Here is a 27,940-nt window from a genome sequence, read left to right on the forward strand (position 1 = left end):
GTTTTAAGATGCAAAGGATTTATATTAATATAAGAGCACACTTATGGTCATCTTATAATAACATCATGTGTGCTTTTTTTGGTTGGAGAAAATGTTGGAGTCCTACCTAGAGCCTGGGCTGGCTGTAACACATGAGTTTCTGTGTTTTTCCTTGTTAATTTTTAAAAAATGTTTTAATTGAATCTGGACATATCCATATAAGTGTTATATGCATGTGTTTGGTTAAAGCATCTCAAAAGGAGAAAAAGGTTAAGGATTATAAAGTAATCAGAATTTACTTATATACTTACAACTTCTTGAGGGTACTGACATGGAAAATGCACTATATGCTAACAATTACTGTTATATTTAGAGTCTGACAAGTTGTGAAATATGGAACAATTTGAATTTTTGAAACTTTATTCTGCATTCAACACATATTTATTGGGAACCTGGTATTGGGAGTCAGGCACTGTTGTAGATTCTGGAGATAGAACAGTGAACATATTTCTGTACTCATGGAGCATTTTAACAGTGTGAGCAGACAGCAACAAACAAAATACTGTACACGATGATAAGTTCTAGAATTCCTAACATGCCATTTCTGAATCATAACCTCCTTCTCCCAAAGATTACAACTATCTTGTCTTCTGTGGTACTCATTTTCTAGCTGTTCTTTATAATTTTACCACTTAATTATGCATTCTGTGGATACTGTAGTTTTCCCTGTGAACTTTATACAAACAGAATCTTCCAGTGTGGATTCTGTTGTACGTGGCTTCTTTTGCTCAGCATGGCTTTTGTGAGATGTGGGCAAATAGTTCATTAGTTTTCATTGTATTCGTGGATCAAATTCATCCCATTGCATGAAGACTTAACTGCCAAACTGGCTTGGGGGGGGGGGGGGGGCCTTGGGTAGACTTTTCTGGTTTTTATTGGAGAAAAATACTGTATACCAAATTCAGTAAGCCTGGTGAGTGGTCATTGGAACATAACAGCTCTGTGAGAGATGTAAGCAGCTTTTGGTGTTCAGATGAAGTTTACCTTGAAAAGTCAAAAGTCGGGGCGCCTGGGTGGCGCAGTCGGTTAGGCGTCCGACTTCAGCCAGGTCACGATCTCGCGGTCTGTGAGTTCGAGCCCCGCGTCGGGCTCTGGGCTGATGGCTCAGAGCCTGGAGCCTGTTTCCGATGCTGTGTCTCCCTCTCTCTCTGCCCCTCCCCCGTTCATGCTCTGTCTCTCTCTGTCCCAAAAATAAATAAACATTGAAAAAAAAATTAAAAAAAAAAAAAAAAAAAAAAAAAAAAAAAAAAAAAGAAAAGTCAAAAGTCAAAACTAAAGTCTTTAATTTTGATTGAGGGTATTGTATGACTAAGGTCTTAAAATTCGTCATCTTAAAGTATATTTTAGTAGGTGCCCACTTACCTGACTCTGATCAGACCAATAAAAGCCACAATCTGGTGATATACATCCTTTGGGAAAACAGGCCTACTTTTCAAAGTATAATTGTAGGAAATCTTTACCATGGTGTCATGTAAAGGAACTTTGGAAGATTTATTTACTGGTTGTTGTTTTTTACAGTGATACATTTTGGAGTATCTGATTAAACAAATGTATATACCAACTCATATTTTTCTGCTGTATTGTCAATAAAATCAGAAGACAGTGGCCACGACAAGTAAATTTATGTTCTAGTTGTAAATACAAGAAATGTGTGTCTGTAATAAATATTAGTCCCCTAATATTGAGCACTGATTCTATGACAAGTGCTAAGCTAATGTTTTGTGTGCATTGTTTCACCTTAATCTTAACAACACTGTTAGGTACTACTATAACCTCTATTTTAAAAGTGAGGAATGTGAGGTTAAATTTACTTGCTCTAGCTAGTATGCTTTATAATTCATATACATGCACATGCTTATATGTTGCTGTGTTCTAAAGGAGTGTCACGGAGATGGATGTGGAATGGTGTTAGGTGAGTTTTAGACCAGATAGACAGCATGAATCATGAAAGCTGGGAGGCATAGGGTACTGTAGCTGTCAGAGAGCACAAGCTGACTTAAAGGAAGTGTGTAGCTATTGCTCAGCTTTAGCTGATTGTTGGCATGGAAGAAGGCAGGCCAGATCTTCCGGTTTTTCAAAACAGGTTGTAAATCTGGATTTTTATGTAAATAATCTTGACTTAAATGCTGTCAGCTGATGTCATTTTTATGTGTTTTTATTGTGAAATATAATACCTATATAAAAGTACATAAAGCAGATATACATTAATAAATAATTATAAAGTGAGTACCCATGTAAACGCCATGCAGGTCAAGGGAATACAATGTTGCCAGCTTTTCAGAAGCTTCCCATCTTGCTTCTTCTCAATAACATTACCCTAGTAAGGTAGCCACTGTCCTGACCATAAGATCCATAGGTTGTGACCTTCCTAAATAACACCTTTACTCCCCTAAGTCAGTTGCTGTTCTGACTTTTAAAGATTCAGATGTTGTTGCATATGAATTCATTCCTCTTCATTGCTGTATGGAATTCTATTGCATGAATATGCCACAGTCTATGCATTCTCCTGTTGATGGACTTTTGGGTTATATCCTAATTTGGGCAGTTAAGAGTAATGCTTCCATAGAAACTTGTACATTTTTCTTGGTAAACACACATACATTCCTCTAAGATACGTATTTAGGGATGGAATTGCTGCTGGATTGTTTAATGTATCTTCAAAATAGTAGATAATGTGTTTTCCAAAGAGGTTGTACTAATTTATACTCTTCGTCATCAGTGAATGAGAGCTTCTTTTGCTCTGGATTTTTACCAGTGCCTGGTGTTATTAGACACTGTAATTTTAGCTCTTCTGGTAGGTCTTTAGTACACTCTCATTGTAGTTTTAATTTGCATGTCCTTGACTAGATGAAGTTGATCAACTTTTCATGTTTATAGCCTGCCTGTTAAGTTTTTTGTCTGCTTTTATGTGGGACTTTTTCTGTTGATTGGCTTTATGTTTTTTGTATAAAAGCCAGTTGATTGTATGTGTTGTAGACATATTTTCCAACATGGTAGTTCTCTTTTAATGGTCTTTTCATGAATAGAAGGGGTTTTTTTGTTTGTTTGTTTAAGTTTATTCATTTGTTTTGAGAAAGCATGCAAGTGGGGTAGGAGCAGAGAGAGAGGGGGGAGGGAGAGAATCCCAAGCAGGCTCTGCACCATCAGCACAGAGCACTGTGCAGGGCTCGAACTCACTATGAGATCATGACCTGTGCCAGGATCAAGAGTCAGATGCTTAACTGACTCATGAACAGCAGTTTTTAATTTGAATGTGGTTTGAGGGTAGTGGCACAGGGCAAGGCCAACAAAGAAAGAAATTTCAAGAGAGAGACCTGCCAGCATGCCAGATCCTGCAGAGTGGTCAAGTGAAATAAGGACTGGAAAGGTTAATTGAATAACCGTAAGTTTTTGTAGCTTTACTATATGAGTTTAGGCTCTGGAATCTGAATCTTGAGTCTACTACTTAATAGCTGTTTTCTCATCGTGAAATGCAGTAATGATGACAGTACCCATCTCAGAGTGGTTATGTACTCAGCACAGTACCCAGCACTGTTCTGTTCTGTTCTGTTAAGCTATGCCTTTTAAAAACATTTTAAATGAAGTCCATCTTAATAGAAAAGAGACCCAGCACATAGTAAGCTGTTCTGTTAAGGTATACCTTTTAAAAACATTTTAAGTGAAACCCATCTTAATATCAGAGAAGAGGCATGTATTTATGTATATATTTCTTTGATATTGGACAGAGGCTAGCCTGTAGATAAGGAGTCTCAGCCCAGCAAGATGTGCTGTGGAACAGAAGTCCTTGGGCTCTGAGACACTTTTGAAAAAATTATTACAATAGCATTAAGTAAGGCATGCAGTCTTTATTCTGATGGATTAGAGAATAGAAATTAAAGACTATTCCAGATCCAGTGCACAGTTGGAATATCTACCTGATCTGAATGGTTGATTAGCAAATTCTGTTTAGTTTTTAACTCTTGAGCACTTTGTAGTTTTCCACTTGTTCTATCTGTACCTTCTATCATCTCCTATGTCTCCCCTCCCCCTGTGCACATATACATATATGTGCATACATCATAGTTGCTCTGGATTCTTGTAATAGCTGCCTAAGTATAATATACCCCTTCTTTCTCCTTACTCTTTTTCTAAATTGATTCTCAAAATCCAAGTTGTATTAGTTTCCCACCCCAACACACACACTCTTCCTAAAACTCCTAGGCTTCTTACTGCCTTTAGAAGTAGAAGACCAAAGTCCATACTGTATGGTCAATAAACTTCTGGATTATTTGACCCCTGCCTATCCCTCTAGACTCATCTTCCATCTTGTTCCTTCTTGCTGTGTTCTCCAACTATGCTGTCCTCTTTTTGGTTCCTAGTAGAAGTTGCACTTTCTGCCAAGTTTCTGAGCTCCTCTCAGTGGCACTGTTTTCCTTTTTAGTACTGATTTAAGCCTATGATTATATATTCAGTTGTGAATTTTTTCCCCCACTGGACTGTAAGCTCCATGAGAACAAAGGTCAATACCGATTGATTATTCACAGAACTTAACACAGTCTCTAGTGTAATAAACTCTCAAGTATTATTTGAATGAATGAAAGAAGGAAGTACTTTTTTTCTACCCGGAAAGCTTCCCTACCTTCATCCCTCATTCCTCTAGCATCTGTCCCAGTTCTGTTCCTCAAGAACCATGTCCTGAGCCCAGAAATTAGGTCAGAATTCTCTTTTAAGCTCTCAGTACTTTCTCTTTGTTACACTACAATAACTTATATTATCTGTCTGCTGGTTATTTGATTAATATCTGATGTCCTTCCTAGAATTAGAATGGCCTTTTTAATACTCTGTTATTGACTTACTGGTAAGTCAACCTAGAAACTCCTAGAAGGTACTAGCACATCTCCAGATCTAGTTGCATTTTTCTAGGGAGGGAGCTCCTAGAGTAGTCAGTCCATGGAAAATTTACTTACCTCCCTGGCGTCTTGGTAGCAGTATTCTTGGTGTAGGTTGTTCCTAGGTCAGTAATTAATTTCTGGTCCCCTTATTAAGGAGTGCACTTGTTGTGATGAGCACCGGCTATAGTATGGAAGTGTTAAATCACTATGTTGTACAACTGAAAATAATATTACACTGTATGTTAACTGGAATGTAAATAAAAACTTAAAAAAACAAAAACAAAAGACATACAGCTGGCCAACAGACACATGAAAAGATGCTCAACATCACTGATCATCAGAAATGCAAATGAAAACTACAATGGATAATGCCTCATACCTGTCAGAATGGCTAAACTCCACAACACAAGAAACAACAGGTGTTGGGGAGGATGTGAAGAAAGGAGAAAGAACCCTTTTGTACAGTTGGTGGGAACACAAATTGGTACAACCACTTTGGAAAACAGTATTGGAGGCTCCTCAGAAAGTGGAAAATAGAACTACCCTCCAATCCAGCAGTTGCACTACTAAGTATTTATACACCTAAAGAATACAAAAATACTAATTCAAAGGGATACCTGCACCCTGATGTTTATGGCAGCATTATCTATCATAGCCAAATTATGGAAACAGCCCATATATATCCAGTGGAATATTACTCAGCCATAAAAAGAATGAAATCTTACCATTTGCGATGACATGGATGGGACTAAGTGAAATAAACCAGAGAAAGACAGACACATGATTTCACTCATGTGAAGTTTAAGAAACAAAGCAAACGAGCAAAGGAAAAAATGACCAAGACATGGACTCTTAACCATAGAGAATTGATAGTTACCAGAGGGGAGGTAGATGGGGGGATGGGTGAAGTAGGTGGTGGGGATTAGGAAGGGGCCCTTTGTTGTGATGAGCACCAGGTGTTGCATGGAATTGTTGAACCACTGTATTGGACACCGGAAACTATACGCTATAGTTTACACTATATGTTAGCTGGAATTTAACTAAAAACATAAAAAAAATTCTAGTCCCCTGAAGTTATCTTCTTTTTTTAAAGTGGAAAAATTTCAAAACCATTCAGAAGTAGATGAAGATTATAAAGAATCCCCACATCACCATCACCAGGTAGTTATCAAATTATGGCCAGTGTTGGTTCATTTATCCTTCCAATGCATTGTATCCTCACTCCCCCATTATTTTGAAGCAAATACCAGACTTGTCTTTTCATCATTATTGAGTATATATCTCTAAAAGATAAGAATTCTTTAAAAAAGAACTAGATGACCATTGTCACACTTTAAAAATAAATTCTAAATCCAAAATCCAGTGTTTAGTCAATGTAAAGTTTCCAATTGTTAAAAATACGAACTTTCCTTTTTAAATATATTTTTAAAAAATCAGGATCCAAACAAGGTCCTCCTGTTGTGGTTGTTTGGTATATCTACTGATAATCTTAGACTGTAAGGTTCCCCCATGTCTCTTGGTCTTTATCCTCCCCGTCCTTCTTGTGGTTTTATTGGTGAGGAACAGTTTTGTTTGTCCTCTTAGAATTTCTTAATCTGGGTTTTGATGCTTGCTTCCCCACAGTGGTTACAATGTTTCTCTGCCCTCTATTTATTAATTGGTGATATAGCTAGAGCAGTTCTAATAGAAATATGTGAGCCACACATGTAAAATAAAATTTTTATTAGCCACATCAAGAAGTTAAACAGGTGAAGTGAAGTTAAGGGGTGTCTGGGTGGCTCAGTCTGTTGAGCATCTGACTCTTGATTTCAGCTCGGGTCATGATCTCACAGTTTGTGAGATCAAGCCCCACATCAGGCTCTGTGCTTACAGTGGGAAGCCTGCTTGGGATTCCCTCTCTCTCTCCTCTCCCCCGCTGCCCTTTACCCCACTCACACACGTGTGTGTGCATGCTCTTTCTCTTTCTCAAAATAAATAAATAGATAAAAACTTAAAAAAAAAACAGATGAAGTTAATTTAACGTTTTATTTCATGCATATACCAAAAATATTATCATTTTAACTATGATAGTGCCTTCAGTTTCTCTTTCCTTGTCTTTCACAACCTTGACACTTTCAGTGAACACTGGTCATTTATTTTTTAGAATGTTTCAATTTGGGTTTATGCGATGATGTCTCATGATTTGATTGAGGTTGTGCGGTTTTGACAAGACTACCACAGACATAATGGCTTGTCTTTCTCAGTGGAGAAAGTGTCAGGAGAAAGTATGTCTGGTCTACTTCTTTTATTCTCTCTTCATTTATTAATTGGAATTCCTTTGTAAAGAAGAGTGCCCCTTCATTTATTTGTTTGATTATTTATCAGTATGCATTCACAGATAATTTATTCCATGGGTTACAATGTATTATTATTATTACTTATTTTGTTGCTCATATTGTTAACGCTTTGGCCATTGGAAGTCCTCTTTTGAGCACTTTTTATTTATTTATTTTTTAATTTTTTCTAACGTTTTATTTATTTTTGAGACAGGGAGAGACAGAGCATGAACAGGGGAGGGTCAGAGAGAGGGAGACACAGAATCTGAAACAGGCTCCAGGCTCTGAGCTGTCAGCCCAGAGCCCGACGCAGGGCTCGAACTCACGGACCGTGAGATCATGACCTGAGCCGAAGTCGGCCACTTAACCGACTGAGCCACCCAGGCGCCCCACTTTTTATTTTTTTGGTACATGATTTATGTTGTATTTTCCCTACCCTAACCCTGGCTTCTCTCACTTATACAAGAAGACCTGATTCTTTTATTGGAGAATGGAATTTAGATACCTGGATCTGTATATCCAGTTGGTACGGCAGTGGTTGTTCCTTTTAGCAGTCACAACTAGACAGACACATAGGTTAGTTTTTTCCCCATCCTTTTCAGTTGTGGTATTCATTTGAAATGAGTTTATTTATTTTTTGAGTTTATTTATTTTATTTAGAGCAAGTGAGGGGTGGGGGAGAGAGAGAGAAAGAAAGAGAAAGAGAGAATCCCAAGTAGGCTCTGTGCTCTCAGCACAGAGTCTGATGCAAGGCTCGATCCCACAAACCATGAGATCATGACCTGAGCCAAAACCAAGAGTCAGACCCTCAGCCGACTGAGCCACCCAGGCACCACATGGAATAGGTTTATTTGTTAACTCTGTGTATTCTATTTTGGGTCCCACCTCCATGACCATCCTTGTTGATTTTAATTATTTATTATTTTGGGGTATGTGAAACATTACTGTAGTTCAAAGCTGTACAAAAATACATGCTCAGGAGTGTTAATTCTTCCTCATTCCTACAACCCCAAACCCATTTTCTTTTCCTTCCCACCCCTTTCCCACTTAACCTTGTAAGGTAGTTCCTTTAGTTTCTGGTTTATCATTTCTATATTTCTTTTTCACAGAGGAGCAAGTACATGTGCATAATCTTACATTACCTTCTTTCTTACACGAAGGGTAGCATACTATAGATATTCTTGTACTTTGTTCACTTAAAGGTATGCCCTTGAAGTTGTTCCATATCAGTTCATAGAGATCACCATTTCTTATAGCTGCCAATACTCCCATTGTATGGATGTACCAAATTTTTTCATTTACTAGCCCATATATAGTCATTTAGGTGTTGCTGATACGTATTTGCAACAACAAACGTTGCTGCAATGAATGACCTTGTACATATGTCTATTCACATTATTGGAGGTGTATTGTAGAAGTAGAATCTCTGGGCCAAAAAGTAAGTGTTAGTTTTGTTAGGTATTGCCAAATTCCTTCCAGAAAGGCAGTACTAATTCCCATTAGAAATGTAAGAGAAAGTCCGTATCCTCACAGTCTTGTGAACAGACTGTGTTGTCATATGTTTTATATTTTTGCCAGTTTGATAGGTGAAAAATGGTATCTTGGAGTTATTTTAATATGCATTTCTCTGTGAGTGAGTTTGAACATTTTTTTAAAAAAATTTTTTTTTTTTTAACGTTTATTTATTTTTGAGACAGAGAGAGACAGAGATGAAGGGGGGAGGGTCAGAGAGAGGGAGACACAGAATCTGAAACAGGCTCCGGGCTCTGAGCTGTCAGCACAGAGCCCGACGCGGGACTCGAACTCACGGACCGCGAGATCGTGACCTGGCTGAAGTCGGACGCTTAACCGACTGCGCCACCCAGGCGCCCCTGAACATTTTTTTTCAAATATTTGAGGACCATTTTAATATTTTTGTGTGAAGTATTTTGTTTTCCTTTTTTAAAATGTTTCTTTTTTTCTGCATTTCTTTCTTTACATATTAGAGATATTGGCCCTTTGAGGTATATTTTGCAAATATTTTCTACCAGGCTGTACCTTGTCTTAAGACTGGTTATGGTGTTTTGTGTGTGTGTGTGTGTGTGTGTGTGTGTGTGTGTGTTTTGGTCATGTGGGCTTTTTTTACGTACCCAGGGTTATTTTATTTCCTGAGAACTTTTAGTTATGGTTAGGAAGCCTTTCCCTACACCAGCCTTAAAGAATTCACCTGAAGGGTGCCTGGGTGGCTTGACAGTTGAGTGTCTGACTCTTGTCATGTCATCATCATCCAGGGTTGTGGGATCGATCCCCATGTGGAACCTGCTTGAGATCCCCCCCACCCCCACCCCACTGCCCCTCTCCCCTACTCACATTCTCTCCCTTTAAAAAAAAAAAAAACAACAGGAATTCATTTAAGTTTTCTTCTAGTACTTTATGGTTTTATTTTTTACATTTAGATCCATAATTCTTTTGGAGTTTATTCTTATGCACGATGAGATATAGATCTAATTTTATGTTTTTTCCTAAATGACTGCCCAGTTTTTCCAACACTATTAATAAGTGACATCCTTTATACCAGCGATTTGACAGGTTACCTTTCTCATATCCTAATTTACCATTATTTACTTTGAGCTCTATTTCTGGATTTTCCATTTTATTCCACTGGTCTATATGTCTAATCATGCACCAGTACCACACTTTTAATTATAGAAGCCTTGTAGTATGTCTTAATTAATTAAGAGCTCTTTAACTGATAGGGCCAGTTACCCCCTGGGAGTTTTTCTTTTGCAGTGTTTTGGTTTTTTTGTTTGTTGTTGTTGTTGTTTTAACCTGTTATTACAGTCAAATGAAAACATATTGTATGTGTTCTTATGTCTGGCTTCTTTTGTTCAACATTGAACAACATTGTAAGATTCATCCATATTGGTTTGTATAGTTGTAGTTTATTCATTTCATGGCTATATAATATTACATTGAGTGAATGTTGTAAGCCCTTAGCAACTTCTGTTCTATTAGGCTGTCTTTATTGATAAGAATTCTTTGTGTATTCTGGATATGAACACTGTGTTGGATATATAGATACTAGCAGGTTATTTTTTATTTTTTGACAACAGATCAAGTTTATTAAACTCTTACGCGTCTGCAATTAATGTTACTTTAAAAACTCAGTTTTACATGAAAATAAGTGATGTTGCTCTTTGTTGTGTATGGGAAAAGTCCTAAGTTTACCTAAGTGGCTTGCATTAAAACTGATGTATTTACTCCATTTCTGTTGAACTTTGATCAGTTACTGTTGCCCAGTTCAGTGGTAAGATTTTTAGCCTGGAGATGCCTGATTTTATTAGAAACAAGAGGGAGTGCCCTGATGGAGTGTGCCTAAGGAAGTCTTAGCAGTTGAAACACAGCTTGTCACCTTTTTGCCTTAGACTTTTTGTGACTCGTTTAAAGCAGTTTGAGGGTTTAAGGTGAAGGAAGAAGGCTAATTTTAAAGAAATGTGACCTGTTGAATCTGCTAATTTGGTCTGTTTTTCATTGAGTGCTTTGTTGTGTATCATGTTTTCTCATATATCTTTAGAAACCAAAAAGATTTTTTAAAGTTTTTTTTATTTTGAACTAATGTTAGAGAAAAGCTTTAAAAATATTGGTTTGCTTATAATCCCTCATCCTATATGTTTTATATAACCATAGAACAGTTATCAAGGATAAGAAATTAATATTGATAAAATAATAAAATAATATTAACCAAACTGCAGACTGTACTCAACTATTGCCAGCTTTTCCTCTTTCTGTTTCAGGATTCCACATTGCATTTAGTTCTTGTTGGTGTCTTGGAATCTGCAACAGACTCTCAGTCTTCCCACTGTGTTTTATGACCTTTATATTTTTGAAGAGAATTGATTTATTATTTTGTAGAATGCCCCTCAATTTGCTTTGCCTGATATTTTCTTTTATTAAATTTATGTATGTATGTATGTATGTATGTATGTATGTATGTATGTATTTTAGAGCGCAGGAGCAGGGGACAGGGGCAGAGGGGCAGAGGGAGAGAGTGAATCTCTAGCAAGTCTTCATGCTCAATGCAGAGCCCAACAGGGTTCAATCCCACGACCCTGGGATCATGACCTGAGCTGAAATTAAGAGTTGGACACTCAGCCAACTGAGCTACCTAGGCACCCAATCTTTTTTTTTTTTTTTTATCTTTATTCTTCTTATTTTTATTCTTCTTATTTTAAGAATGCTCCATACCCAAGGTGGGGCTTGCATTCACAACTCTGAGATCAAGAATTGCATGCTCTACTGACTGAGCCAGGCAGGCATCCCTGTCTGATATTTTCTTACCATTAGAATGAGATGATGCATTTTTGGCAAAACACTATAAAAATCTTGATGGGTCTTGGTGCATCATATCAAGTGGTTTATAATGTTGGTATGTATTATTGGTGATGTTTACCTTGATCACTAGGTTAGGGTGGTAATTCTCCACTTTGTAAAGTCACTATATATTTTTTTAATTGATAAATATTTTGGAGGAGGTAATTTGAGACTCTGCTAATCCTGCTGCTTCTCAAACTTTCACCCACTAAATTTAGCATCTATTGGTGGATCTCATCTGCAACAGTTTGTGGGGTTTGGCTGATGGTAATTTTTGTTTCCCTTTTTCCTTCCCCATTTGTTAATTGGAGTTCCGTTGTAAGGAGTGCTGTCTCTTTCTTTTTTATTTATTTGATTATATTGGTATAGGCTCAAGGATATCTGTTTTCTTCTATGGGTTAAAATTGAATAGTATCATTATTTACTTGGTTGCTCAAGTTATTCCAGCTTTGGCCATTAGAAGCTCCCTCAGATTGGTTCCTGTGTTCTTTTGACAAACTTACTTTATTTATTTATTTTTTTTTGGCAGTCCTTTAATTTCTGGTATCACATGATATTCGAGGTTCATTTTATATTTTCACCCTGAAAGCAACCACTTCTCCAAGGATTCCTGATTTCTTTTATTAGAGAATCATATTTAGAAATTTAGATCTTCATGATGGTGGCTGTGCTCATTGCAGTGGAGGTTTTTGTTTGTTTGCTTCCAGGCTCTTTCAGCAGCTAGAGCTAGGAAATAGATGTATGTATAGTAATCTGTGCATATGTACGTGACTTTCTGTACCTGTGTGTATAGATGTCTAAAACCAAGGGTTTGTCCTGATACTTCAGATTCCAATCTTATTTATAACCTTCCTCCTTTTCTTATTTATAACTTTTTTCTCCCAGCAGTAGAAATCCAGCTTTCATTATCTACAGTGTATTTGCTTCTTGGTTTACTTCTGATATACATACAAAATAGTTTCAAACTTGTACCCATACCTCCAGGAGAAAGACTAACTAGGCTACAGAATTTCTATACAATTCTTTTTGTCTTTGGCTTTACAGCATTCAGTCAGGATACTGTTTTAAAACTACAGTTTCTTACTTGTGTTTTCTCCTTGGCTTTCTTCATGTGATCACATTATTCATTTATAATACAGTTAGATTCATACTTGTTATTATTTGTATTCCATTTTGGATAATTTCCCATATCTCCATATCTGTGTTTTAATGTGTGTGTGTTTTGTTTTGATATGCAAGGGTGTGTGTATATATATGTATATATTTACATACATATAGATATATATTTATAGAAAGAATACTGTGGTTCTGAGAGTCAGAGTTACACAAAAAGATACACTTAGAAATATCACTCCATAGTCCTCCCTGCCACTTCAGTCCCTTTCCCCTTTCTACCTGAAAAGAATTCGAAGTCTTTTTATCCATCTTCAGGCCATTAGAAAATGTCTACCTAAAAATAGTTTTATTTTTGATAACTGGAAAGCACTCACAGTTTTCTAGCATGTCTGTAACTGTCCCAGATGAGAAAGTGTCATTTTTAATGTGCATATAATGGTAACTTAGTTAAGTTGATATCCTTTCACATTGATCTTAGGACAGACAGGGCAAAGATTTATTTGTAAACTTATATTTTACAGAGACCTCCAACTTTGATCAACCAAAAAATTCCATTTATACTTTATGTCTTCTAGCTGTTAACGTTTTCTAATCATATCTATCATCATTTGTCCCCTAAGTTGCCAACCAAAGAGTGGACAAAAGTATTTGAAAATTTAACTCTTGTTGAGTATAGTTGGGTGTTAGCTACTAAATTTTCTTCCTTTCTATGGAGACTGTCATCCAACTGTCATCCAACTCAACATCTATTGAGAGACTGCACTCTTACTTTGATCATTATTTGAATTCTTAAGCTTAGTGAATTCTTAACTTGTATTTGAGAAGTTTGTTGAATCCCTGAGTGTCTCCAAGACCTCTCTTCATTTGGCTTTAGATTTGTCTCTTTTACTACTTGAAGGACATTTTTTACTACTTCTTGGACATCTCTATTTTGAGAGTTCACATGACAGCCCTTCAGATTAATCCAAATGCTTATTTTCCCTATTTTTTAACACATACTCTAGTCTTTTTCTTTGTATTTCATTTGTATATCAGTGATCACAGTTGAAATTAAATACTTAATTGATAAGGCCAAGGAGGTCAGCGGTCATCTATCTGTTTTATTCGTTAAAACTTAGGTTGTATTTTTTAAGTTCCTGGCTCAGCCTGATCTCAGTAGATGATCTTGCATTTTATTTTGGGTGGAAAATAACTCAAAACAAAACAAAAACACTTTGGAGAGCAGAAGAATTTAGAAATAATTCAGTGTAGCAGCTCTGTTCACAGAAGGACTCCAGAGAAAGCACCTTCCTTTACTACTTGATTTTCCTAATGGAGGACAGCAAGTTGTCAAGAGTGTTCAGCTGCCTCATTTAAGAGATAGTACTGACTAAACTAGTCTAGGTATATATTTAATATTTAAAGGTCATAGCTTCCATTTTTATATTTTGTTTTGGTGTACTCTCCGAGCAATAAATGATGTTTTGTGTTAGTTTATTGGTTTTCCTCTATCCTCATTGGCTGTTCCTTTGGTCCCCACCCCCCCCCCCCCCCCCAAATACTTGTAGTCCACAGGGTCATCTTAGTCCTTGCGTAATTGGATCTTTTCTCTTGGTTTCAACACTACTTTGTTGATTACTTCTAGATCCTTATCTACTCGCGATCTCAGTCTTGATCTTCAGCCCTGTATATTTAGCTTCCTATTGCCTATATCTCTGCTTCAGTATTTCCACAGGCACCTTCCATTTAGGATGTCTAACACTGAATTTATAATCTTTTCTTCTTCCTGCTTTTCCACTCAGCTGTCCATCTAAAGATGCCAGTTGGCCATCTTTAGCTTCTCCCTCTTTACACCTTAACTTTCTAACTGGTCTCCTTACCTCAAATCCATCTTCCACAGCCTTCAGAATGAATTTGGGCTATGTCATGTGATTGCCTGAAATTTCTTAGTGTTTTCCCACTGAGCTTAGAGTCCTTAGCATTATATTACAAGGCCTATTGTAAAGGAACTTTTGCAACTTCTCTTTTTAACCCTTTCCTCATCCACACATCGTACAACTCAGCCATCCCACAGCCAACTTTATGTGCAGCATTAACAACCTTGCTGATGTGATGTTTCTTCTGAAACTTGTCTCCCCAGTTTTTTTTTTTTCCTGATCATTCTCCAAGCTTGAACTTGACCATTGTTTTCTCAGGGACTCCTATCTATGATCTTCACAGCAGGCAGAATCTTCATTCTCTTCTACACCATGTGTGTAGTATTATAAACTTTCTCCTTGAGCCCTTTAGAGAGGAAGAGGGACCTATTTTTGGCCTCCACACCACTTGCATATCTGATAAATATTTGTTGAATGAATGATTGAATGAATGAATGAATGGGTTGCTTTTAAAATTACAGCTATAGCAGTAAAATTTAACTGACTATAAATCCTGCTATGTGTCTAGATAATGTTAAGGAGTAAGATTTTTCCTTCGTTTGTAGAATAGTTGCCTTATTTATTGTTTTGGATTTGGTTTTCTCCCAGTTATAGGTTCATCTTGTTTTGTCAGTTTTTGTGTCCTCCTGTCTATTCCCCATTTAATCTGTAATCATCCCTAAAGGACAGCAAAACTGCCTAGAATGGGGATCTGAAGTTTTGGCAGGAAGCCCTTTAGAGTTGGTGATCTGAGTAGTGTCTTTGCCAGCTGGATCTTAGAACAAAGAAACCAAACAAACTCTTGGCAAATTCTGAAATGCAGCTTTTTGCTTCTTCAGAAATTGTGATTCTAGTCAGTTGATACTGACTTAGAAATGTACTCATAACTCAGAATCCAGTAGTCACAATTTGCAGTCACTCCTGATGTCTTCAGTACTCCACTAATAATTGAATTTGCGGCAAGTTTGAAATTGGAATTATAATTGGACTACAATTAGAATTATAGTCCAATAGAATTTTGGAGGTAGAAAGAACCTTTTACTTGAGATAATTTCATCCAGTTCTTTAATTTTATAGGTAAGGAAAACTGAGGTCACCTATCCAGTATGGCAGATTTGGGCTCTGATCTCAGTATTTCTCATCTAGTTCATTTTCCGTGTAACAGCATCTTTCCAGGTTACTAGGGAATAATAGTGCTGGTATTGTGCTTAAAGTAGTAACACTTTTTCTTTGGTCTCCTAAAGCCCAGGGAATGAGACTGTAGATTTCTCAGAAGATCCATGTCCAAGTTATGCAGCTTTGCATTGTTTTTAATAAGAAACGAGAAGCAACTTTACAATAAGGATGTTGAGTTTAATCATCATGTATTTGTATAGGTAATAGATGAACTTGATAAAACACTACAGAAGGGGTCATAGTGAAAACGTAAGGTACTCTTAGGTATTCTAACAAAAGAAACCTTCTGTCCCCCTTTTTCTAAAGCATCACAATTCTGTTATTAGTGAACTTTTTTTTTCTTTTAGTAGCGCTTACAAAAATAGTGTTTAATAGGGGTGCCTGGGTGGCAGAGTGGGTTAAGCATCTGACTCTTGATTTGGGCTCAGTCATGATCCCAGAGTCCTGGGATTGAGCCCTGTGTCAGGCTTCCTGCTGAGTGTGGAGCCTGGTTAATTAAGATTTTCTCTCCCTCTCTCTCTCTGCCCCTTCCCCACTTGTGCATCTGTGTGCACGCATGCACTCTTTCTGTCTCAAAAAAAAAAAAAACCAACAGCACGAAAGTCGTGTTTATTCGTATAAAAACTGTTTCATATCACTTTTAGCCTTCAATTTTGAGTGATTCACTGTAAGACCCCCCCACGCCCACTTTATTATTATTTTTGAACACAGTAAAGTCAAAAGAATTTTGCCATGGATACTTGAATCCTGACAAATAAGAGTCTTCCATTATATTTGACTATATTTGCATTATCATAAACCCATTCATTCATCTATTCTCTTCTCTATTCATGGAGAACTCCTTGTAAGGTCTACCTGGTAATGTAAACAAACATGGATAGAATTTGGCTGCTTCTGCCACTGAAGGAAACCAAAGGCTAGAGAGTGGAGAGGAGAGGACATGCTTCGTGATTTAAACTAGGACTACGTTTTGTTGTTGTTTTGTGGTTTAAGTGGTAGGATTGGCAAGGCATAATAACTCATTCATATTGTGGATTAAATTGGTTTGATGTGCTGGTCAAGAGCCTGACTAATCACCTTTTTTAAATGTCTCAATCTCTATTGCATACGTCTCCCTTGTGATAAATCAAGCTAATAAGGCTATGTTTGGCTTTAACAGAGAATGAGCAATTACTACCCTTTTTTGGGAAGCCATTGAGTTAGTTGAGATGTGTACTTTTCTAATCCCTCTGAAGAAATATTCATTTTGATTGGAATGCCAGACAGTTGTTGTAGGATTTTTAGTTTTTCCCTTATCTGAACAAAATTACTTTCTCTTACTGCAGTTTTCTTCAGGCTTGTACAGTAAGGCCTTACCAACAGATCCCTTACCAACAGTTGAATAACTACTTTTTATAATTAACAATAAAACAAAATAATTTCCTTAAATATTACTTGGTTTCCTAAAACAAAGTTAATAAAGATATTTGAAGTTTCCAAGGGGATTTGGTGAATGTGGTTTAAAATACACTGACAGTTTATTCTGATTGGGAATAAAGAAAGGAAAGCAAAAAGATACAATACCTAATGAAAAATGTTCTTCCTAATCCCTTCACTTTGAAGATGATCAGTGTTAACACTTTGTGTCTTTTCAGCCTCCTTTACTACTCATGTTTAAAATTAGAATAACAATATATGTTGTTTCATAACCTCCTTAACATTAAACCTTGTTAACCCTCCTTGTTTAACCCTCCTTAACATTAAATGAATTCCTTGTTTGATTAATACTCTTTTGAAAAATGGAAAACTTGTGGTGATTAAAATCATATGGAGGATGATAAGCTGCTTCATACCAAAGAATATGTTATCAAGGTACTTGTCTGTTGTCAGATCACTTTCCCTTTGCACTGATATGAAAGGGATTGAAAAGGCAGTTGAAGCAATGCTGCTGGTTAAAGTGGATTGAGAATAGATGAGTTTAGAGCCATGCAAGCAGTTCTCATTTTTAATAAGTCAGCTAAGATTGGACAAACTGGCAATTATTGCAGATATTTTTATCATGTATATTTCAGTAGGACTCTCGATGTTTAGCAGAATTACTCATATCATCGTTACTTCACATTGATGGAGGAATTTTTTTAAATACATTAAATCCTGGTCAATTTTTGTGAAAAAACAAAACAGCTTTGTTTCTAGCAGAGTTTCATTAAAGGGAGGTTTTGCTGCATTTGATTGGAAGATTGAAACAAAACTCTGGTAAGGTTGGTAGTTCTTATCTACAGGAGTGAACAGAGAGATCCTTTCTCCCTCTTTTTTCATCTGGCAGGAAAGTTAATCTAGTTGCTTTGAATTTAGGGAAACAGGCTTTCCTTAAAGGGATTCATTTTCTAAAGTGGCATTAATCTTCGATTAAAGATGTTGTGGGAAAGGAGAAATGGGTCCATGGTACCTTGATGGGCATATTCTCACGATGCTAAATGACAGCAGTGTGATAGAAGACGGATCTCACTTGTGAAATCAGCATTTCTAACAGTGATTAGCAGTGATCAGCATTTCTACCTGTGATGTTCTGAGAATGTCATGCTCAGCATTTTCCCCTTTTACCCAGCTTTTTGTTAATTCTGGAAAGGACTTTGTTAAAAAAAAAAAAAGTTTGTAAATATAATATATTTTTAGTAACCCCAGTTCCATAAAATGGTAACATTAAAAGAGACTGAATTATTTAAGCCTCTAAGAGCAATTAACCCAATTTCTAAGAAATTTTTTTTTAATTCTTTAGTGCTAATGCCTTGAATAGTAACTTATTTCCCGCTTTACTAAGAGGTTCTTGACAGGAGGTGAGCCTGAGCTACACTATGGTTTGAGTAGTACCTGGATTGAAGGTGTGTTGTTTTAATTTAATGGTGATTCTTGGGGATACTTTGTAGTTAATTTGTTTTTTTGTTTTGTGTGACCACGATACATATACTAGAAAAAACTTTTTTTTTTTTTCTTTTTACTTAAGGGTTATAACCAGAGCTTGAAAAGATAATTCTGTAGCAAAACTGAAACTAGATGGTGCAGTAGTGTTTAACTATGTGATATTAAAGCAACCAATGTCCAAACATATCTAATGGTCTTATCTAGTTTCCGGTAACATGTATATTTATACTTACTGAGTTAAAAAGTATTTGACTTTTCCTTCCTTTGCACAGTTACACTGCGCAATGCTTTTTAATGTTTTATGTGTCATCAGATATTTTAAAATAGTACTATTCCAACTTCTATTCTTTTCTATCTGATGTTAAGTATAAAGTTACTACAGAATTAGCTTGAATGCCAGTTTGAGCTGACATGAAATGAATGTAGAGCAGCATCTGTCCAAATTAAGTTAAAAACAAAGGAAGTTCCTGTGTGTAGTTTCCTGTCTCTTACAACAAAAACAAAAAGCAAACAAAAGCCTTCCATAATTATTAAACTCATTTCAGAATATCTAATATTAACAGCATGAATTTTGGTATTTCAGTGTGCGAATTGTTTGCTGGATTATCTCACTCACTTTATTAAAGACATTTTCTTAACAGAGAAATGATTTGTTTTTCTTTTCCTTTTTCAGAACACAGCAATGGAGGAAACAGCTATATGGGAACAACACACAGTGACGCTTCACAGGGTAAGTTTTCTGTTGCAGTAAATAATCTGTGTATAACTCAGGATACTGGCAGCTTTGGAAAACAATAGAGGAAAGCCAGATGTCAGGAAGTCAGAAGAAAGGGGAAAAAACTTTTCTATATTCCTTTGTTTAAAATTAGAGTTGCAATAAATTCTTTATTAAGGTTAGAGGTGAACGTGATTACTTTTTCATATATCCTTTTGGTGATTATTTGTATATTTGGTTTATTTTATTCCTGACTTGAGAAAGTAAGTGATTTATTTTTAAAAATTTGAATCATCAGATAAAACACATTGCATGTTGATATAAACTGTAAACTCCTTCAGACTTTCTGAATATATGTGCAGGTATTATAGGGTTAAAATCAAAACAGATTGTGTGAGTAATAAAACCTTAAAAGATATTTTTGATTTGAAACATGTAGATCCAAGCTATTGTTTAAGCAGTTGCAGATGGACAGAGAGCAAATAGCAGTAAGCTGGGTAAGATTAAGAGCTTTGGGGCCCCCTGGGTGGCTCAGTCAGTTGAGTATCTTTGATTTTGGTCATGATCCCAGGGTCATGGGATTGAGCTCCACATCCTCTACGTTGAGCATGGAACCTCCTTGGGATTCTCTTTCTCCCTCCTCCCTTGCACTGGTGCATGTGCACTCTCTCTTTCCCAAATTAAAAAAACTGAGGGGGGCACCTGGGTAGCCCAGTCCATTGAGCATCTGACTCTAGGTTTCAGCTCAGGTCATGATTTCAAGGTTTCTTGAGTTTGAGCCCCCTGTCGGGCTCTGTGCTGCCAGCATGAAGCCTGTTTGGGATTCTCTCTCTCTCTCTCTCTCTCTCTCTCTCTCTCTCTCTCTCTCCCCCCCCTCCCCCCCCTTTCTCTCCCTCTCCCTCCCTCCCTCCCTCCCTCCCTCCCTCCCTCCCTCCCTCCCTCTCTGCCCTTCCCTCACTTGGGCTGTCTCTGTCTCAAAATAAATAAACTTAAAAAAAGAAAATGAAAAAGAGCTTTGTGTCTGAAGTGAGACTGCTCTGAATTTGAATCCTAGTTCCTTCCTCTTTTCTTTTAGGAAGGAGTAAGTGATCTAATAACCCCCTGCTGGAGCCTGGGTTTTCATAGGTTTAAAATGGGGCTAATGGGACCTATTTATGCTTACCATGAAGGAAGTGCCTTCCATAATTCTCCCCAGTCCTGCTTTGAAAAGAGCTAACTCTTCAGAATGAATAGAAAGAGATTAGAGAATATTTAAATACTTCACACTACTGTTTCTACCAGCTGTATCCATTACTAGGAAAATAGAAAGGGGTATGTAAATTAAGTTCCTGAACTCTGCCCCTGATTATCTTGTATATGTTTGAATCTGAACATAATAGATAATGGGTAAATTAATTATTAAAAAACAGTGATTTCAGATAAGATATGGTTGACTTTTTTTTTTATGTCTCCCTAAGTGGTAGAAGAAATCATTTAAGTAACAATAACCTTAACTTTTAATTGTTAAGGCTGAAATATGGCCACTCTGTTTGAAACGTGCTATTAGGTAGCATTTTTAAATCAGATTAAACATGTTATAAAATAACTTCATACCTTAAAAGTGTTTGGTTGTGATATAATTTTGTATTATGTATTTTATTTTATCACATTACATTTTCTTAACACCTTTATTGCTTTTATTGGTATAATTTGCATATAGTAAAATTTATCCTCTGTGTACAGTTTTCTGTTTGATAAATTCGTATAGTCATGTAAGCACCAGCACAACCAAAATACGGAACTGTCCCATCACCTGAAACTTTTCTCTTGTACCCATTTGTCATCAACTTTGTTCCCTTACCCCGGCACTTACCAGTAGCCACTGGTGTGTTTTTTTTCCATATAGTCAGGTAAATGATTTCATACAATATATAGTCTTCTAAGACTAGCTTCTTATACTCTCAGCGCTTACTTCTTATACTCTCAGCCTGATGCATTTGTGATTTCTCCATGACGTTGCTTGTATCAGTAGTTTCTCTTGTTTCCATTATTTTTAGTTCCTTATTGCTTCAGTATTATTCCATTGTATGGATGTAGAATTATTTGGATATTTTGCAGTTTTTTGTGGTTATAATTCTGCATAGTGTACAGGTTTTTGTATGAACATAACTTTTCATTTCTCTTGGGTAAATATTTAGGAATGGGCTTGCTCTGAGTCTTATGGTAAGTGAACATTTATAAGAAACCACCAAATGGTCTGTACAATTTTGCATCTCCATTGGCTGTGTATAAGAGTTCTGTTGCTTTTGTATCCTTATCAACACTTGATATTATCAGGGTTTTTTTGCCCCCCTAACTTTAGCCCTTCTAATAGTTGTGTAGTGTGTTTGTCATTGTGGTTTTAGTTTGCATTTCTCTAAAGACTAAGGACATTAAGGTCTGTATGCTTGTCATCCATATATCTTCTTTGGTAAAATATATTTAAATCCTTTGCCCACTTTTAATAGGGTTGTTTGTTTTCTTAATATTGAGGTATTATGGGGGTTTTTGTTTGTTTTTGTATTGGTTGCAGTAAAATACACATAAAATTACCATCCATTCAAGTTCTTTGCCCATTTTTTAATTGGGTTATTTGTTTTTTGTTGTTGAGTTTTAGGAATTCTTTATATGTTCTGAATATTATTAGCTCCTTATCAGATATATCACTTGTAAATATTTTTTCTCATTCCAGGAATTGCCTTTCCCTCTGTTGATTGTGTCCTTTGGTGCACTGAGGTTGTTACTGAGTTTTGAGAGTTATTTATATATTCAGGGTACAAGTTATTTATCAGATATTGTTTTGCACATATTTTTCCCAGTCTACAACTTGCTTTTTTCCTTCTCTTAATAGTGTGTTTTGCAGAGCATAAGTTTTAAATTTTGATAAAAGTCCAGTTTGTTAGTTTTTACTTTTATCAATCATGCTTTTGAGATGTTTTTGCTAAGCCCAGGGTCACAGGATTTTTTCTGGATGTTTTGAGTTAAATTTTGTGTATGTTATCACATGTGGGCAGAGGATTTTTTTTTTTTTTTTTTAATACAGATGTCCACAAACTTTTGGGCCATTGTTTATGAAAAGATTTTCCTTTCTTCATGAAATGCTTTCTACCTTTGTCAAAAACAGGTCTTTCCCTAGTCTGTTCTGTAGATCCTGTGTGTCTATCCCATCTGCCAGTCACTTCTGCATTTGTTATTACAGATTTATATTAGGTGTAGGAATCAGGTAGTGTGAATCCTCCACATTTATTTTTTTTAATTGTTTTGACTATTTTAGTTCTCTTGCTTTTCTACACAAATTTTAGAGTAAGTTTGTCAAATAAAAAAATCTGAGATTTTTATTACATTATAGATTAATTCAGGGAGAACTGACAATACTGAGTCTTCCAAACTTTGAACATGATGTATTTTTCCATTCTTTTATTTTCTTATTACTGTTTTATAGTGTTCGGCATGCAGATCTTACACACATTTTGCTAGGTTTTTAGTTAAGTACATTTCATGTTTCCTGAATCTATTGTAAATGGTATTTTTTTCATTTAAATTTTTGATTGTTCATATGTAGAAATACTATTGATTTTTTTTTTTTTTTAATAAATGAACTTACAACTTTTCTATGTAGTCATGGCATCTGTGAATAGAGGCAGTTTTATTTCTTCCTTTTGGTCTGATCTGTATGCAGTTTCTTTTTCTTGCCTTATTGCACCAGCTAGGATTTCCAAGATATTATGGTGAGCAGACCTCCTTGCCTTGTTCCTAATTTTAGATTAAAATATTCTGTCTTTCACCATTAAGTATGATGTTAACTGTCAAGTTATTGTATATGCTGTTTATCAGGTTAAGGTCAGCAAAGAGCTAAACACAGGGCTAGAACTCACGAATCGTGAGATCACGACCTGAGTCAAAGTCAGACGCTTAACCAAGTGAGCTACCAAGGTGCCCCGCCAGTACTTTGTTTTTACAAGTAGTGCCTGAGGTTAGGAAATGAGTATTCTTACTAGTTTGTTGGTATAATCATTGTCTTGCTTTTTGAATACTCAACAGTTTTGCATTCCCAAGATAAATTCTATTTGGTTGTGATTTATTTTCCATCTTATATATTAATAGGTTGATTTGCTAGACTTTTCTCTTATATTGTTTTTCTCTAGTTTGAGTATCAGGGAAAGCTACTAGCCTCAAAACCAGCTGTTGGAAAGTATTTCTTCCTATTGTGTTTTCTGGTAGAGTTCTTGTACAGTTGATGTTATTTCTTACTTAAATGCTTGATAGAATTTAGAATTCACCAGTGTAGCCATCTGCTCCAGGAGGGATTTTTGTGTGTGTTGTGTGTGTGTGTGTGTGTGTGTGTGTGTGTGTGTTTGGGGGGGAAGGCTTTTAACTTTAAATTCAGTTTCTTTAATTTTATATAGGATTATTCAAGTTACATATCTCTTTATTAGTTTTTTGGGTAACTTTGGTAATTTGTATGTTTCAAAGTATTTGTCCCTTTCATCTAAGTTGTCAAATTTATGGATATAAAATGGTTAATATTCCCTTATTTTAATGTTGTAGGATCTGTAATAATGTCCCTTTTTTCATTCTGATATTGGTAATTTATGTCTTTTATTTCCTGGTCAATCTAGCTAGTGATTGAACAGTCTTATTGATCTTTTAAAAAACCAGATTTTGTTTTCATCAATACTCTTTATTTTTTGTTTCATTGATTTCTGCTCTTATTTTAATATTTCCTTTCTTTTGCTTACATTGGGTTTAAATTGCTGTTCCTTATATAATTTCTTTAGGTAGAAGCTAGATCACTCAAAACCGTAGAGATAATTTGGCATTATCACATGTTTGTTTTTTCCTCATACCTTTTAAGTGTAAATAAAAGAAGACACAGATCAGCTAAGTTTGTTTCTCCTTTCTGCTGCTTTGCTTGGTTTTGTTAGGTTTTCAGATGTGGGGAAATGCTAAGTCATTTTACTACAGATCTGTATTTCATTAGCTCAGGTAAAGTAGGAAAAGATCTTGAATATTGAGAAAACAGAATCCAGTTTTCTAAGTGTGTTAGAAGTATCATACCAACTCGTGGTAGGTGTAATAATCAGGCAGGTCTGAGTTTTCTATTTAGAAGATGAGTGTAGTTCTGTTCTGTAGATGATCTCTTCTCATACTTCAGTTTTCTTTTGCTATGAGAAAGGTACCAGCCCAGGCGCCTGGGTAGCTCATTCAGTTGAGCATCCAACTTCAGCTCAGGTCGTGATCTCACAGCTTGTGAGTTCGAGCCCCATGTTGGGCTCTGTGCTGACAGCTCAGAGCCTGGAGCCCGCTTCTGCTTCTATGTCTCCCTCTCTCTCTGCCCCTAACCCACTCGCATTCTGTCTCTGTCTCTCTCAAAAATAAATAAACATTAAAAAAAAAAAAAAAAAAAAGGTACCAGCCCAGAAAAATGTCATCAGAAGATACATAGAGATGAGTTTATAATTAATAATTCTTTGGTTTTAAACATGTTCACTGTTAAGCTGGGAACATAGACCTGTGTTGCTTCTGGGCCTCATCACAGAGACTATGACAGAATGGAAGTCTTCAAAGACCATCCCTCTAGGAATTGTTTTTTTGTTTTTTGTTTTCAGGAATTGTTTTTTGAAGGTTTTTAAAATTAGCCCTGTCAGTGCAAATTGAGACATATATGCCAAAGCATAATTCAGTTGACTTCATTCTCTGAGGCCACAGAACAGTACTTTCAAATCTGACAGTCTTTTGGTGTTCTGAGTTGATCCAGAGTAGTAAGATTTAAACTATTTTAGAGCATTATCAGCACAATGTATTTTGAAGTGCTGGATGATAAGTAAACATTTTACATGTTGTAGACCATAAGTTTGTCACAGCTACTCAACTCTACAGTTGTATTGCAGAAGCAACCACAGACAGTAGGTAAACAAGTGGGTATGGCTATATTTCAGTAAAACTTTATTTACTTATTATTTCGGCCTGGAGGCTATAGTTTGCTGACAACTGACTTAGAGCAGTGGCTCTCCAGGTTTATTATAAAGAGAAGTCAACTTGGTCATCCCCCAGTGAACAGAGGTTCTGATTCATTTGGTTTGGAATGGGGCCCCTAATACGCGTTTTTAAAATGTTCCAGTTTGAAATGGAGGACCATGGCCTCTGGCGTCATATTTTTTTTTTAGTGGGTTTTTTTTTTTCATTAATGTTTGTTTATTTTTGAGAGTGGCGGGGAGGGACAGCGAGAGAGAGGGACAGGATCTGAAGCAATCTCTGTGCTGACAACAGAGAGCATGATGTGGGGCTTAAACTCATGAACCTTGAGATCATGACCTGAGCCAGCATCAGACACTTAACCAACTGAGCCACCCAGGCAGTCCTGGCATTGCATTTTTAAGAAGCATTGACAGAAGAAGGAGAAAGTCATTCTCCTTGAGGTGAGCTCATGGGTTTTTGTCAATCGTGGTGAGTAAAGAAGATAATTTGAGGCTGTATGCTTTCGGCAATAACTTGTAGTATAGATACTGAGTATTGCCAAATACGGTCAAATCATATTCTTTGACATCTGACAGTCAGTGATAAGAAAGGTGGAAGTAACTTCTTTTGAAAGAATAAAATTACTGTGGACTAAAACTCTTAAAGTTTTCTCCTATTTATTGTCAAGAATAATATATGATGTGCTTCCATATTGTCTCATCTGTTTGTGTTCTCAGAGGAAACTTTCTTCACCTTAGAATGCTAGAAACCACTGAAATCCTATTTAATATTCAAGGCTAAGTAATTTTTTGGTATTTCTCTCTATTGTAAGCATAGAGAACAAAAACAGGCAGAACTCCTTGCCTCATGGATTCTGGTCTCCCCATTGACCTCAGTGACAGATGAATATATTCCTTTGGTTGGTTGTTGTCTATCCCTTCTCCTACTGCATTATAATTTTCTTAAGGCTAGGAAATCTTAATCAATTTCCTATCCCTTTGGTGCTTGGTACTTGGTTATGCCCAATAAAACTTAATTCCCTAGAAGGCCAGCCTGTTCAATAAAGTCACTCTTAGGGAAAATCTGTGTAGCAGCATTGTCCAGTAGCAATACAATGCAAATGCAGACCACATCTGTAGTTTAAAACTTTTTAGTCTTCACATTAAAAAATGTAAAATACAGGTGAAGTTAAAATATTTTATACACATTGAGTTAAATAAGATTATAAAATTTTGTTTAAAATGTCATTTTCTATATGTACTCAATATTCAAAACTTGGTAAGCTTTTCTCATTCTGACTCTTACACAACCAATGTACATTTTGCAATTTCAGCACAATTTCAGGTAAGACTAACCACGTTTTAAGTGCTCACTCATGATGTGTCTAATGGCTGTCATTGGGAAGTGCAGGTCTGTAGCTTGAGATGCTAATGGCATTCAGAGGGTCCTGTGTTCCACCCCTCTTGCCACCGTGACCCACCTACACTTTCTTTAGCTTCAGATGTTCTCTCTTAGAAAATGCATATGTATTTTTATGATCCTTTGAACAATTAAGCAAATTCTTATTTAGGAATTTAAAGGAATGAGTTGGTCATCTTTTTTATTTTCTTAGAAAGCATTATTTAAAGATTATCTGAGTATTTGTATATTAAAGAATTAAGGGTAAAAGTTAAAAGAAAGGAACCTAGTTAGGAGATATTCTAAGGGTGAGCAGTCAAATGTGTCAGCTAGTGAGGTGACTGAATAAGAAGTAAATTTGGAACAAGGTGCCAAGACAGTACGGTGGGGGGAAGTATAGTCTTTCTAATACATGCTACACTGATACATGCTACACTATGGATAAATGTTGAAAACATTATACTAAGTGAAGGAAGCCAGTCAAAGGACCATATATTGTATAATTCCGTTTATAAGAAATGGTCAGAACAGGTAAATAGAACATAGACTAGTGGTTGCTTAAGGATTGGGGACATTGGGGCGCCTGGGTGGCGCAGTCAGTTAAGCGTCCGACTTCAGCCAGGTCACGATCTCGCGGCCCGTGAGTTCGAGCCCCGCGTCAGGCTCTGGGCTGATGGCTCAGAGCCTGGAGCCTGTTTCCGATTCTGTGTCTCCCTCTCTCTCTGCCCCTCCCCCGTTCATGCTCTGTCTCTCTCTGTCCCAAAAAAAAATAAATAAACGTTGAAAAAAAAAATTAAAAAAAAAAAAAAAAAGGATTGGGGACATAGAGGGATGATGGCTATAAAGAGGTAAGGAATTTCTTTTTAGGGTGATGAAAATGTTGCCAAATTAATTGTGATGGTTGTACACCTCTGAATACATAAAAACATTGAATTGTACATTTTAAAGAGTGAATTTTATGTTATGTGACTTATATCTCATTTAACTTGTCCCAAGTTGAGCAGGTGGCAGGGGGAGGGGGGAGAAATCCTTCATATCTGGTAAGTAGCGCCAAATTGGTATAAGATGGGTATAAAGTAAGCATTTACACTGATGTAAACATGTAAACTAAGGTAGGCTTGTTTTAGCTGATTGAAAGCCATTGTTTACCTTGGTAGAGTGCATTGTTAAGTGTTTTGAACTCTTCAT

The 27,940-nt window shown here is 36.3% G+C and overlaps 1 protein-coding gene across 7 annotated transcripts in view; it reads left to right on the top strand.

Annotated features, from left to right (window-relative positions):
• Positions 1–27,940, top strand: part of TJP1 (tight junction protein 1) — a 255,244-nt gene that overhangs the window by 153,953 nt on the left and 73,351 nt on the right. For all 7 annotated transcript variants that reach the window (XM_047862421.1, XM_047862418.1, XM_047862419.1 and 4 more), the window contains one exon: positions 19,337–19,393. In XM_047862421.1, the coding sequence (XP_047718377.1) occupies positions 19,337–19,393 (57 nt within the window). The remainder of the gene's footprint in view (positions 1–19,336; positions 19,394–27,940) is intronic.

The sequence above is a fragment of the Prionailurus viverrinus genome, chromosome B3, assembly GCF_022837055.1.
Source record: "Prionailurus viverrinus isolate Anna chromosome B3, UM_Priviv_1.0, whole genome shotgun sequence".
Lineage (NCBI taxonomy): Eukaryota > Metazoa > Chordata > Mammalia > Carnivora > Felidae > Prionailurus > Prionailurus viverrinus.